This window comes from Pteronotus mesoamericanus, unplaced genomic scaffold (genome assembly GCF_021234165.1).
Source record: "Pteronotus mesoamericanus isolate MK-2021 breed Mesoamerican mustached bat unplaced genomic scaffold, CSHL_Meso_final contig_25, whole genome shotgun sequence".
Lineage (NCBI taxonomy): Eukaryota > Metazoa > Chordata > Mammalia > Chiroptera > Mormoopidae > Pteronotus > Pteronotus mesoamericanus.
Genome location: NW_026555105.1, coordinates 15,141,705 through 15,155,877, shown reverse-complemented (window position 1 = coordinate 15,155,877; position 14,173 = coordinate 15,141,705). Strand labels below are relative to the sequence as shown.

The following is a 14,173-nucleotide window of genomic DNA, read 5'->3' as shown; positions in this document are numbered from 1 at the left end:
AACACCGTGTCTCCAGTTTGAGAAGCTGGAAGCCCAGAATCAAGGCGCAGGCAGGGCCAGGCTCCCTCTGAACCCGTTCGGGAAGAAACCGACCTTGTCTCTCCCAGCGCCTGACCCTCCTTGACTTGTGGCTGCATCACTCCAATCTCTGGCTGCTCCTCCACAGGGTTCTCTCTGTGTCACATCATCTTCCCTCTGCACATGTCTGTGTCCCAGTCCCCTTTTAAAAGGACTAGTCATTGGATTAGGGCCCACCTTGAGGACTGCATTTTAACTTGATGACTGCTCTTGAGACCCTATTTCCAAATGTCACATTCTGAGGTCGCGGCGGGTGGACTTCCACATACAGTCCTGGCAGGACATGGTTTACCCCTGTCACCCTCTCCATGAGGACTGAATGTGGTAACACATAAAGCTCTGAGCACAGTGCTTGCTGGTGCTTTATAAAGTGCCATGAATTGTTGCCAAAAGAAAAAAAGTTGAGCGATTTAACGACGCTTGGTGTGCATCATGTGCCAGACACAGTTTGGGTGCTTGGCATGTAATATCCCACTGAATCCTCACAACCACCCCTGGACGCAGGTAAGGTTCGCATTGAAATGATGAGGAGCTGGGACTCAGAGAGGTTAAGGCACTTGCCTGAAGTCACACACCCTAAGTGGCAGAGCTGAGGATGAACCCCAGGCCTATGCGTGTCCACTGCATCACACAGGGCAGGACGTCGCCGTAATGGGGAGCGAGAGCTGCTCAGAGGGGCGGAAAGGCAGGGAGGGAACACTGAGCACATAGCACGTGACCTGAGAAGCTTCCTGGGGCTGAGGGGCATGGAACGCTCTTGATGATAATGAGCGGGTGGGCTGGCTCACAGGCTGCCAGGCGAGGTGCTGGCAGGTGGCCAGGGTGCAGGGCCGCCAGGTCTGAGTCACTCCACTGTGACCCAACCGGCCTGGCCGATACTCCAAGGCTGGGACCTGGCCAGCCGGGGCTGAGGAATGTTGCCCGGAGCCTGGACACACTTCACTTCACTCTCAGTGCACACGGCTCTCCAGGAAGCCAAGAAGTGGTGCTTCCTTAGAGAAGCTTGAAAGTGCAGTTTATTGAATTCAGGCTACTCTCTCTTCCTCTTGCTTTCTTTCCAAGGGTTCCCTACACATAAGGGAGGTGATAAATTTTCTATTCTGCGCTAGAAATTCATTTACTCAAGCAGTGATTTACTAATTTACTCAAGCATCTATTCATTCATTCATTCACTCATTTACTCATGCTCACACATTCATGTACACAGGCATCCACACTTCCACCTATTCATCGTTCATCCATCCATCCATATCCATCATCCATCTATCCATCAACCATCCACCCATCATCCATCCACCCATCCATCCACCCATCCATCCACCCATCCATCCGACCTTTATTAAACACCTACCATGTTTTCCACACAAAGCTTCTCGTGCCTCCCAGAGTACTTTCCCACCCACTTTTACTGCTCCTTCAACTTACATATATAGGGAGGGAGGGCCATTGCACCAATGGGACCCCCAGATACTTGGCCTTCCGGGGGTGCGTTTCCAGAGTCACAGGAAGAGGCTTGGGGGAAGTGGACAGTCAGCCATCTCTGCAGCCCCAGTCTGCACGCAAGAGCCAGTAACAGCTGCATGAGACTTGGGGCTCCTGAGCGTCCTTTGTCCTGTGGGCTTCCTCCCATCTTTTGGTGCCAAGACTGCCTATCCCCAGGCACTGTGGCTCCCATGGGGTGATTTTCAGTTATTGGGCTCCATTTCTTGCTTCCCCCAGGCCCAAGCAGACCAGGGTGACCTGAGGACTTGGGCGCCTCCTCGAGGAGCACCCTGGGGCTGCCCTTCTTCGTGTGAAGGCAAATACGGAAGGGTCACTGACTCCCAGAGCTTTAGGTGAAGGCAGGGTGGGCCAGGGCAATCTGGTGGGGGAGGATCATGACATTCTGTCCTGGCCAGAGAACAAGGGGAGGGACTCCTGGCCCATAACACATACGGGAGTAGGGCACAAGCCCGGGCAGCCAGGAGGAATGTCCCTTCCTCGTCTCTACCACTTCACATTCCAGGCTGAAAGTTCCCAGGGAGACTCTTCCGGACCACTACATCCGGCCACTTCCGTTTCCTGCTCTCTGAGCGGCCTTCCTACCCACCCCCCGAGCCACGCCCTGCCCTTTCACACCCTCAACACACAGCAGCTGGCTTGCTTTTCTGTTTCCTGGCATTTCACAGAGGAGTAGACCAGGGCTCAGAGAAGGTGGGAGACCTGCTCACGGGCACAGAGGGCATGGCCAAGCGGGGGCGGGGGGGGGCGCGGGGCGGGGTGCGGGCCCTAGGTCATGGATGCTTTTCTCCATCCCCATTAACCAGGTACTTTCTTAATGCGGTTTAGTTTGCTGTAGGTAATAATAGTGGCGATACAAATTATATTTTATGACTGTTTCTTAAAGGTGCCATTTTCACTTTACCTTCACAGTGTAGGCAGGGCTCAGGGGCGTGTGTGTCCGCCTGTAGGTGGCCCTGGCCGAGCCAGCCCCGCCTGGGAGGAGGTTGGACATCAGTCCTGGTGAGGGGGTGTCTGGGAACTGGGCGTGCAGGCTTCCTCCTGCTTGAACTGCCCAACTGCTGACTGAGTCAGTCCCACGGCAGCCGCAGCAGCAGCAGCAGCAGCAGCGCGGAGGCTTACCTGTGAACTCATGGCAGAGCCTGCCCTTCTCCCCACCACCCAGATGGAGAGGCTGGCCCTAGTGTCTCTGGCCTCACCGTGTCCCCGGATCCCACGGGCCCACATCGCCAGGTGGCCGGGGCACTGTGCACGGCGCTGGACTGACCTGAGCTGCAGGTACAGGAACCTCAGGAGGAGAAGGGGGAGGGAGTTTGGGTCATGGGTGCTTCAGGGCCAAGGCTGAGGACTGAGAGGACCATGTGGAAGACCCACTCTGCGCCGGGGGTGTATGTCATCTCAGTTCTCACCCCTCTGAAGCAGGAATTCCCCTCCCATCCTACAGATGAGCCAATGGCAGCTCTGAGGGGTCAAGGAAATGATCCAAGCGGTGTGGGTGCGTGTCAAACCTTGGTCCATGGGACTCCAAACCCAGACTCTTCCTGGGGCTCAACCCTGCTCTGGGCTCCTGCTGCTGGCCCCCAGCAGGGTCACTGATTTTCAGATCCTTAGAGATATGAGCGACCCTCAGGATGTGCCGTTTCCCCTTCTTCTGGGTGTAGAGAGTATTAGGGACCCTAAGGGTTACTTGGGGTTCGGGATCTAGGACCTCAAGCTATGAAACCAAGGCTGGAGCAGTGTGGCTGTGTGGTCGCTGGGCCTGAAAACTGGGTCACTCCTCCATCCTGCTCAGGTGCCCCTGACAGCCAGGCCAGAATTTTTAAAAAGTCGTTTCTCCCCGTGTATGGTTCCAGCACATTGCCCTGGGGTTATTACAGAAATTCAAACAGTTCAGGAGTATGTGTGCCTATTTCCCAGAGCTGACAGCTGTCAAAGCTTTGGCAGACACCTGGGAAGAGTTTTTTGATGTATATAAACCTGTACTTGCGTAGTCCTACACAAATAAGATCGTGCTACTCTGTGCTTCTAGGTTTACTGCGATCCCTTAATTAAGACTGTGGGCATCTTTACACATCAGTAATATAAAGATCTGACTCATTCATTTTAATGGCCCCCCCGGAGTCCAACTTTGTGGATGTCCTTCGGTTACTTTGAATCAGTCGCTGGCTAACAAAGTTTTAGATTGGTTCTAACATTTAACAATTCTAAGCAGTACTTCAATGAACGTCTTTGGGGACTTGTGTGGGTGAAACTCATTCCTATAAGATCAATTACAGGGTTAAAAGGAACAATTAGAATCTTGATAGAACCTGCCCAATAGCCCTCCAAAAATGGCAGGGAAGCCCCCACTATGCCACTCATTTGCACTCGGGGTCTGAAGACGGACTGTGGCCTGTGTGTGCAGAGCAGATCTGGGGAGGAGGAGATCCTGATCCCATAACACCTGAGCCCACAGAACGCCTTGAGGTGGGAATGACTTCCAGGCTCAGGGAAGAGGCAGGGAGCTCCGGGAGCTCATTTCATTCATTCGCATTCACTGAGCTCCTGTGCGGGGTGGGTGGGGGGGGGCCCATCCCATTCTGTGCAAAAATTACTCAGGACATGTGAGCTACTGGGAATCGATTTTTAAAAAACCAAAGACATGTCTTCCTTCCTTCCTTCCTTCCTTCCTTCCTTCCTTCCTTCCTTCCTTCCTTCCTTCCTTCCTTCCTTCCTTCCTTCCTTCCTTCCCATCCCCCAACTACCTACCTATCTATCATGGCTGTTCCTCTGACCTCCCCCTACCCTCCCTTAATTTCTTGGTTCAAGGCCATTGATGATGAAATCACTGTAAGAGTGTCTGACCCACTGAATGTGCTCCATACTTACTGGGTGAATGAGTTTCGTTGCACTCCCTTTGTTACTTCAAACAAAACAAAACGAAACAAACAGAAATAACACTCTTTACTTTCAGAACCATAGTTTTTCACACTCCAGAGTTCTGTAAATCTTTTATTTGAATTTAATCTTTATTATGTTTTTGAGTATTGAAAAACTAGTAATGTCATTGCATACCTCAAGTGTGTTGTATCCCAAATGTTTTTTTGGTCCATCAAAATTATATAGATTTCAGGATCCATAAATGCTTTCAGTTGAACTTACACATGAGTTTATAACAGTGTCACTGTTCGCTATTTTGTTTACTGAAAAGAGATTCCACTGCCACAAAAAAAAAAAAAAAAAAATTGTGAAAACCACTTCCCTGAGACAGGGCTGGTTTGTCTGCTCCAGGCCAGTCCTCTTGTGTATCGGTTCACAAGGTCACCAGGTCAGTTCTTCCTACCCTCTGACTTCGTTCATCTCACTGGTCACTCACCTGTGAGCCATTTATTTATTTAACCCCATAAGCTCCCAGATGCCAGGCCTTATCTGTTTTGTTCACTCCTCTATCTCCAGCACCCAACGCATTGTGGGTGCTGGTGAAATACCTGTTTGATGAATGAAATGCTCACTGCCTCTGTGACGTCCCGTGATGGGTATGGGGACAGGAGGATGAATAAGATGCTCCCAGCCCTTATGATGTCCACAAATGAGTCCGAGAGGAAGACCTAGGACTGATTTATTGTAATAAGATGCATTAAATGCTGATCGGGAAGGTCTGAGCAGGGGTGACTAGGGTTGGTGTTGTCATCAAATAAAACTTCCCATAATGTGAATGGGGCACAGAATTGGCTCCCTATGTGGACAGAATCTTAAAATCAGGCAATGACCCAACCTTAGCAAGATGACCCTGTAGGGCTCCCTCCAACCTTGCTCCTAAATTGAAATATTTGTTCTGTTAATTCGTGATTACTATCAAAAAGCAAAAAATAGCAAGTGAAATCCACTTCCCCCCTCCAACGCACAAGAATAGTAATTGTGAACAGTTCAGCACGAATCTTATAAGAGTTTATGTTTCATAAATACATATTTCCATATATATATGTGGAAAACATATATGATCTAATTCATGTATATAATACATATACCTGTAGCCTTTTGTATTTGATCTTTTCTGTGTGATAATATCTTTTCATGGAAATATAGAGCTCTACATTGTCCTCTTTAAAGGCTGGGTGTTATTTCATTTTATGACTGAACCGTATTCTGTTAACTAAGCCTCCTATGATGGACTTTCAGGTTGTTTCCTTTTTTGTGGGAGTGGGCTGCTATTTGAATAAACTATATCGCTTTGTCTTGGACACATATCCTTGGGCACTTACCCTTATGATGAATTCCCAGGATAGGAATCACTGAGTCCAAAGGTATATACTTTTAAAACTCTGAAACATATTGCCACATGGTTTCCCAGGAAGGTTGTATCTGGTTACACACTCACTTAGTGGGTGCCAGCTTTTGTTTATTTATATTTTTGCCATTCTTGATAGGGCATGTTGGCTCTTTTTAGTCTTTGCTAACTGTATCTTGTTTTAACTCACCTTTCTTTTATTATTAGTGTGGTTACAGATCTTTCCACAAGCTGAGTGTCTGATACATCAGGGAGGCAGGAAGACCCATGGGAAGTCCAGGGTAATGGTCACATTCCCTTAATAATAGGTTAAGCGCCTTGGCTGATTGCACACAGGTAGTTTGTGAAAGAAATTTTACATGTTTTCCTTGTGTGTAGCCATGAGGCCTCTGCTATCACAGTTTATGTCAACCTACCTCTCCAGGTATCATGAACCTTTAAACCCCCAAACACACACCCCTGCATGTGACCTCGGGCCCAGAATGGATCACCCTCACACAATTTACAGGTATCAGTGGCAGAGGACAGATGCATCTCAAAGCCCAGCTTCGCCACTGGGCAGCTGTGGGACTCACAGGAAGTTTCCTCCCCACCCTAAGCCTTAGTTTCCTTTTCTGCAAGATGGTTGCAAATGACATGTTTTTACCCTGCCTCATTAAAGGGTAAAATGAAATGAATGCACACGAAGACCTTGGCACAGCGTGAGTATGTAGGGAGTGTACAATACCCGCCAGACATTACAATGCAGGGAAGCATCTGGGAGCTGATCCAGGAGCACAGGTGTGTTTCCATGTGCTAAGTGAGTTCAGGCCCCCTGGCGCCTTGGAGGGCCAGAAAGGTCTGCCCCGGAGCCTCAGGCGCCCCTCGCCACACCTCTCCGGGCCTGTTCCTGTATTTGCAAAATAGGGCACTTTTTTTTTTTTTTACTTCGATAATTTTTATTTTTCAGTTACAGTTGACATACAGCATTATGGTAGTTTCAGGTGTACAACCCAGTCATTCTAATCCTCGTCAAAGTCAAGCCTTCCGGGTTCTCCACCACGCAACTGCCACCTCAGGTGCTGCCGTTCGGGGACTCACTGCCGCTCTGCTGCAAAAGCCCTCGCAGGCAAATTCTCCCACCAGCAGGAGGGACCTGACTGACCCTTGCTCGCAAACCTGAAAGGGCAGGTTCCTTCTGACAGGGATTCCTATTTCCCGTCTCACCTCGCCATGGAGCAGAAGGAAGGCTCTAATTGCACGGAGGGGCTAGGCTGTTTCCTTCTCAGCCCTGGGATTCTCCACCCCTGCAAGTCACCCCGCCCCCCAGGCATTGCTGACTCCACCCAGGTTGGCCCACAGATGTCATTAGAATGTGAGAATGTCATTTCCTTGACACTTGCCAACCCAGGGTGTTAGCAATCTGATGTTTGCCAATCCGATAGGTGAAAATATTGCATTGTTTTAATTTGCATTTCCCTAAATGACTTGTGAGGTTCAACATCTTTTCATATCGAGCATTTTTGTACTTTATCTTCAGTGACTGTTGATTCATATCTGCTGTTCATTTTTCTATTGAACATATTGGGGGGTATTTTTTTTCCTATTGATTTTTAGGAACACTTTTTATAAACTAGATAGTAACACTTTATCGTTTGTTGCAAATATTTCTTCTCAGCTGACCGTTGGTCGCATTAACTTATTTATGGTGTTTTTGTTATACAGAAGTTTTAAATGTTGATGTAATCAAAGCTCTGATGTTTTCTGTTATTTTATTTTGCTTGGAAGGATGTTCCCCTGTACCCCTTATTTTTTCTGGACTTTGTCCTCATCAATCCCTAATGCAAGCTCCTATCAACCCAGGGAAATTCCCTTGTACTTACCCATAATAACCTGCTCCCCTTTGAGCTTTGCCTGTCTCCCTCCCTCCCTAATGCTCCTTTAAAAGTGAGTTCTGACATCGCCTCCTCCAGGAAGCCTTCAGTCCTCCACCCCACCCCACTGTGGTTACTGCTCTGTCCCTTGGGCTGTTTGCACCATTTGGTGCTCGGTAGGCTGCTTATTGTTTGGAACACAGCATTGCTTTTAAGTATCTGTTAGGGCACTTGCTACAGGCCAAATGTTTTGCATGTATTGCATCCTCACAACCTTGTCTAAACTATTATCATCATCATCACCCCCATTTTGTAGGGTGGGGGAGGGAAGACTAAGATACTTTCCCATGGTCACACATCAAGAGGACAGACCGAGGCCTAGGCATTTGGACTCCAGGGCCGTTAGGCATTGTTAAATGTCTTATATTGCTGCCCTAACAAATTGTCCCAGATTTAGGGTCTGAAACAATACAAATTTATTATCTTAGAGTTCAGCAGGACTGAAGTCCAAAATGAGTCACCCTAGGCTAATGTCAAGGTGCTGGCAAGGTTGTGGATCTTTCTGGAGAATCTAGGGGAAACCCCATTGTCCAGCTTCTAGAGGCCACCTTCCTTAGGCTGTGGTCCCCTTCCATCTTCAAAGCCAGCAGTGGCTGGCAAGTCCTTCTCATGCTACCATCTCTTTGGTTATCACTCTTCTGTCTCCGTCTCCCCTATTTAAGGACACTTGTGGTTACCCTGGGCTCACCCAGATGGTCCAGGATGACCTCCCCTTCTCAAGGCCAGTTGGTCAGCAGCCATAATTCCGTCTGCAACCTTATTCCCCCCCAGCCCCTCCTGCCCCGTGTAATATAACATAGTCACAGATTCCAGGGGTCAGGACCTGCGCACCCTTATTGGGGGAGGGGTTGGGCGGGGGGTGGGGGTGCTCTGCCCACCGCAGCTATTCTCCCATCCTGCTTCTCTGCACCTTAGTCACCTGCCTTTACCCCCAGGGGTCATCCTGCCCCACCCCCTGCAGAAGCTCTGGGTTCTGTGGGCACCAGAACCATCCGGAAGGCTTGTTTAAACCCAGATTGCTGCACCCACCCCAGACTTCCTCATTCAGCAGTTCTCGGGCAAAGACAGAATTTACAGCACAGATTCACATACCCAAGTTTTCTAGTAACTGACTCAAGCATCCAGTTTTGAATCTGAATTAGTTAAAATGAAACAAAATAAAAAATTCAGTCTCTCAGTCATTGTAACCACATGTCAAGTGCTCAGTAGCCACACATGACCGATGGTAACCATATTGCCAGCCCAGTTCTACGCACTGCCCAGCATATAAGACAATCTGGTTAAGTGACTCAGGCCGGGACAAGCTAGTATCTGTGGCACTGTTCAAAGGAAGGGTCAGGGCAAGTCCCAACCCCCTGGGGAACGTTCAGGACCTCGTTGGCAAGCGCCGCAGGGTATACTGCCCACCAGGAAACCTGTTTGAAGGGGCCGCTGCCACCCAGCTTCAGCCAATTTTTGTCACTTCAGGACAGGGGCCCGAAGATTATCATCTCTTTTGATTTTTTTTTAGAACATTGGAACTAGAGGATTTTAAAATGTGAGACCTCATGTGCTAACAATGGCAAGCTCTTTGAAATGTGCTAAAATTCAGTGGAGTGGCCACGCTGCTGCTTCAAATGCAGATTCACTGGCCCTGATCCTCTGGCTGGGAACATCTGTCAGCTCAGAGGTCCTGAGCAGCACCTTAATCCCCTCCGGTCATCTCAGACACGCAGGCTGCCCCTCCCAGAAGTGCCGTGTGAGAATCTGGATGCAACCCATCCATTCCCACCCGACTCTGGGAAACTCCTGTGCAAGTCTCTGAACCCGGCCACATAGCGAAGCTCCCAGCAGCGCTTCCCATCCCGGGCTGCACAGTGCAATCACCTGGGCTGCTTTGAACAATGCTGATGCCCAGGTCCCATCTCCAGGGGTTTTGCTGCAGCTGGTCTGGGGTATTGTCAGGCTCCTGGGAGTTTGAAAAGCAGTTGGGTGATCGCAAAGCACAGTCAGGGTTGAGGACCACTGGTCTATGGGCCAGACCTAGAGTGCAGCATCTTGGCCCGGGGGGGCTTATATATATCTCTGGTTCTCACTCACCTTCACAACTGAAGGGAGCATCCTCACCCATGCCTTTGTGTCTCCTGGCCCAGCCTCAGATCTGATTCAGAGAGCTGAATTACGGATATCATATTTCAAAGTGTTTTTATTCTTGTTGTCTATAACACAAACTAGTCTTGCTTGAAAACTCTGAGATCAGCCCTAGTGGAATTAGTGTGTGGAAGGAACGTGGTGAGCGTCATTGAACAATTCAAAGAATGTGCGCACCGCCTGCATGAGCCAGTCCTGCCTGTCGTTGCCTCGCGGGGATCTAAGGCACTCCATTAAGATGATACTGAAAAATGTGAAAACAGGATTTGCCTTTTATGATGTCTCATTCCTTGCCCAGCCCCCACCTCGTGCCCGTAGGGATTGCTGCAAAGGTGGCAGGGTTGCTGTGGGCTGTTGTTCAGGCTGATGTCCAAGACTGTTACATCCAAACAGGCACCATCCACAGCATAGTCACACGGTGACTATGTTTTATGAGCGTACCTGTGTGAGCATGGATAATCCACTTCCTGGTGAAACAGCCGAGGGGAGACCCTCGTTCGTAAGCCCATGTTGATACACATGGCCATGTACATGTTCTTGGGAGAGTATGGACCTACACGTTCCCTGGCACACCCAGGTGCACACGCTGTGCCCCGAGATTGTCTTTCCACCTCTGCTCTCAGATGCCCCGTTCGCACCCTTCACTTGACTCAGAACGTGCTGTGTCATTTCACCTGGGAGTTGGGGACAGGGTGGGACATGGAGTGTGCACCTAGCATCTGGGAATGTGAGTGGGAGAGAGGGGCTTGTTGCTCTTCTGGCCAAGCTGTTTGGGTTGTTCAATAATATACTGTCTCTGTCAGCTACCACTGTGTAACAAATGGTCCCAAGGTCAACAGCAATCCTTTATTAAAGCAACAGCATTATTCATGCCCTGTGTCTGATGATCATCCCTAGGCTCTGCTGGGTGGCTCCATTCAAGCTATGGGGTTGGCTGAACTTGCTCTGCTGCTTGGTGGACTCTGGTCTGTGCCGCGTATGTTCCTTCTGGGACCCAGGCTGCAGCCATCCAGGGACAACTCTTCCCATGGTGATGGGCAGTGTAACAGGGCCAGCCCTACGTCACAGGCACAAGTCATGCCTTGGCTTGGCTCATGTCTGCTAACATTCCATTGGCCAAAGCACACCAGGTGCCCAAAGCGCAAGTCAGTGAATGGGGGTGGGGAGCAGTAGCCTCTGTCTCTAGTGGGAGGAAAGGCAAAGTCACATGACAAAGGCCTTGAGTAGGGAGGGATAATGGATTGAGAACAACAATGTGATGCATTCCATACTGACATAGACAGGGACAGCACATATCGCACACTTAAGACTCTTGGTTGGGAAGACATTCCCAGCCACTGCAAAACATGGAACTAGGACCAAAAATAACTCCGAGTTCCTACAGAAAATCTCCGCCTGCAGCCCAGGGACCGAGTAGTGGAGAGGCTGAGGTTTTTTCTTCTTACGCCTTCACCCGCGCCCTCCCCAGAGCCAGGGAGGGTCGTAACTGGGAATGACCAGGTTCCTTTGAGCATTCAGTGTCCAGCGGTCCTTTTCCCACGCCGAACAAGAGGCCAGCGTTGACGTGCATCACATGACTTCGAGCACAACCCAGCTCCTAAAGTATGGCTGGTAATGTTGATTTCCTGGATGCTGAAGAGGAGACAAAAGATAGGATCACATCCCACACCATACAGCCATACCTCCCCTGGCTGCCTTCGCGGACAATCAGCTTGTCCCTCTCTGTCCCTTCTTTCTCCTCACCCCCGGCTCCTTACCTGCCCCTGTGTTCCCCACTCAGCCAAGCAAATCTTCCCCAGTTGTGGTTACCTGTCCCCCCTCCAGCATGCCCCATTGGGGAATCTGTTTTGCCACAATGGATCATTCTCTCACACAAGTCTCAGATGGGAGTGGAGGATCTTCAGGGCTCAGACCTGTCTGGGGCTCATGTGTTAGGGAGAGGGAGTTCATCTGATAAGAGGCAGAGCTGGGGCAAGGTCAGGCTGATGGTATTTCCTCCCCAACCACATGCTGCATCCGATCAGTGGGGGAAAAATGCTGCAATTAAGGGAAGAAAGTTGCACAAGAAGCTTTCCGCGTAGTGGCCAAGACTATGAGCTGTGCAGCCAAACTTCCTGGATTCAAAGTTCAGTCCTCCCATTTACTAGCGAGGTAACCTCAAACAAGTCACCTAATGTTTGTGTGCTTCTCTTTTCTCATCTGTAAGTGAAAAGATAATAATGGGAACTTGTGCGGGCTGCATGAGTTAATCCATGTAAGGCGGTGTTCTCAGTCGGGGCAATTTTGCCCCTCAGAGGCCATTTGGCCATGTCTGGAGCTATGTTCGGTGTCATAACTAGAAGGGCTGCTTTTTCGCATCCAGCGGGTGGAGGCTGGGATGCTGCTAAACACCCTGCAATGCACAGGACAGGCCCCAGGACAGAGAACGGTCCAACCTAAAATGCTGCTCATGCTCAGGTTGAGGACTCTGGTGCCGGGCTCAGAGCAGCACCTTACACGTGGTCAAGGTCCAGGTGTCCTGATCATCACATGACAGCTACCCCAGGGCCTACATTGGGGTCACTTTTTCACTAGGGCCAAATGGCCTGTGCTTATGACTACAGCCTCCTCCCTAAATCATGGTAGCCTCTAATGTTCATGTAGAGAAAAATAATGATAATTATTACATCAGTTCTTATTTCTTGTGAGCCTAACATAGGCTGCATATTTGCCAAGCATCTTATTTACATTTCCCAGGATCTCCACAGTGAGAGTAGCTCTGAATAGCCCCCACAATGCGGAGGATATGGAGGCTTAGAGAGCTCACCCAAGGCGTTAAGGCACAGATGGAATTCAGCCTCTGTTTAACTCAGGAAAGCTACGCACAGAGCCACTACCTTTTACTGTGACTTGTCAGTATCTCATCTGAGTCAGGGAGGCGAATCAGAGGCTGCTCTGAGAGCCTGAATGCCACTTAGTGGGGACATCTCGGCCAGACTGAGCTGGAGAGGAGGCCCGGCCACGCCTCCACCGGCACGTCCTGACGAGCCACATTCTTGGGCCCTCGGTCACGCCGGTTTTGGTTCTCTGAACAGGTGCTCAGCCTGGCGTGGGTTTCCTCAGCCCTGCCTTCCAGCTGCTGCTTTTGCCCCACGGTCCTCTGATGCCTAGGGTCTGCCGTGAGCCCATGGGCAAGGGTCTTGCTCAAGATCATCTTCCAAAACTCCCATCCTTACCCCTGTTTTTTCACTTTAAAGTTATGGAAACTGAGGCCCAAAGAACGAAAGGGACATGTCCACAGTCTCACAGAGAGCAACTAGGTTTGGACAGGAGCCAAGGATGTCTAGGGCACTGCCTCTTCCTGCAGGTCACGTGGAGGGAGAATGAGCTTGTGTGTGTGTGTGTGTGTGTGTGTGTGTGTGTGTGTGTGTGTGTGTTTGGAGAAAGCCTTTGCATTCTGGAAAGCTCTGAGCAGCTGTGAGCAGAGCCCCGGCCATCTGGCCTGGTGGTGTATGTCACCCACAGGAAGGCTCGTGAGCCTCTGGATACTTCCTGCAGGACTGGCGCTGGAGGCTGCTCACTGGCTAGGCAGTCTTGGGCAAGTCACTTGTCCTGTCTGAATCTCAGGTGGGAAGCCCCCCAAGACACATATATTCATCGAGCTAACATCTGTTGAGGAGTTTCTGTTCCAGCTTCTTATGTATACTAGATTTCTAGTAGCTGGCCGTAGTACGGGCTCAATAACCGTTTGCTGGTGGAATGAAGTGGCTCTTCAGCCCCACTGCCCCAGGCAGTCTCTGTATGAAGATGAGGAGGCCGAGGCTGCCCAGGCTTAGAGCTCCCCAGGGTCACTTCACTAATGAATGACAGATCTAGAATGCAAAGTCAGGAGCCAAAGTTCTTAACTTCTAAACGTTGGCATCTGCTTATCTATGGCTCAGTGGGCATGTTGTAAGCCCTCAGTGAAGGCCTAAATCGGAGACAATTCATCACGCTGTGCATTTAGGACTGCTGCACTTGTCTGCATCTGCTGTACATCAATAAAATGCTGAAAACAACAACAACGAAAAATGGACTCCGTGCAGCTCAGAACAAATTTTGCAGATGTGCTGAGGCCCATTCTTTAGCTAAATAGGGCACTTGTGGCCACGCTACAAAATGTGATCTGGGAACAGCGACACCTTTAGAACTGCTGGGGGTTTATTTCATTTCTGCTCTTTCCTGCTGCCCTGTCCAATCTCCTCAAAAACTTCACCCAAAGCAATGATTGGTTCTTTCCTCCTACTGCTTAGCTGTCACCATGAAT

The 14,173-nt window shown here is 49.9% G+C and overlaps 1 protein-coding gene across 1 annotated transcript in view; it reads left to right on the top strand.

Annotated features, from left to right (window-relative positions):
- Window positions 1-2,710: 2,710 nt before the first annotated feature.
- The window catches only part of ARHGAP40 (Rho GTPase activating protein 40), a 32,901-nt gene continuing 21,438 nt past the window's right edge, over window positions 2,711-14,173 (top strand). The window contains exon 1 of the mRNA XM_054573411.1: window positions 2,711-2,856. Coding sequence (XP_054429386.1) covers window positions 2,711-2,856 — 146 coding nt within the window. The remainder of the gene's footprint in view (window positions 2,857-14,173) is intronic.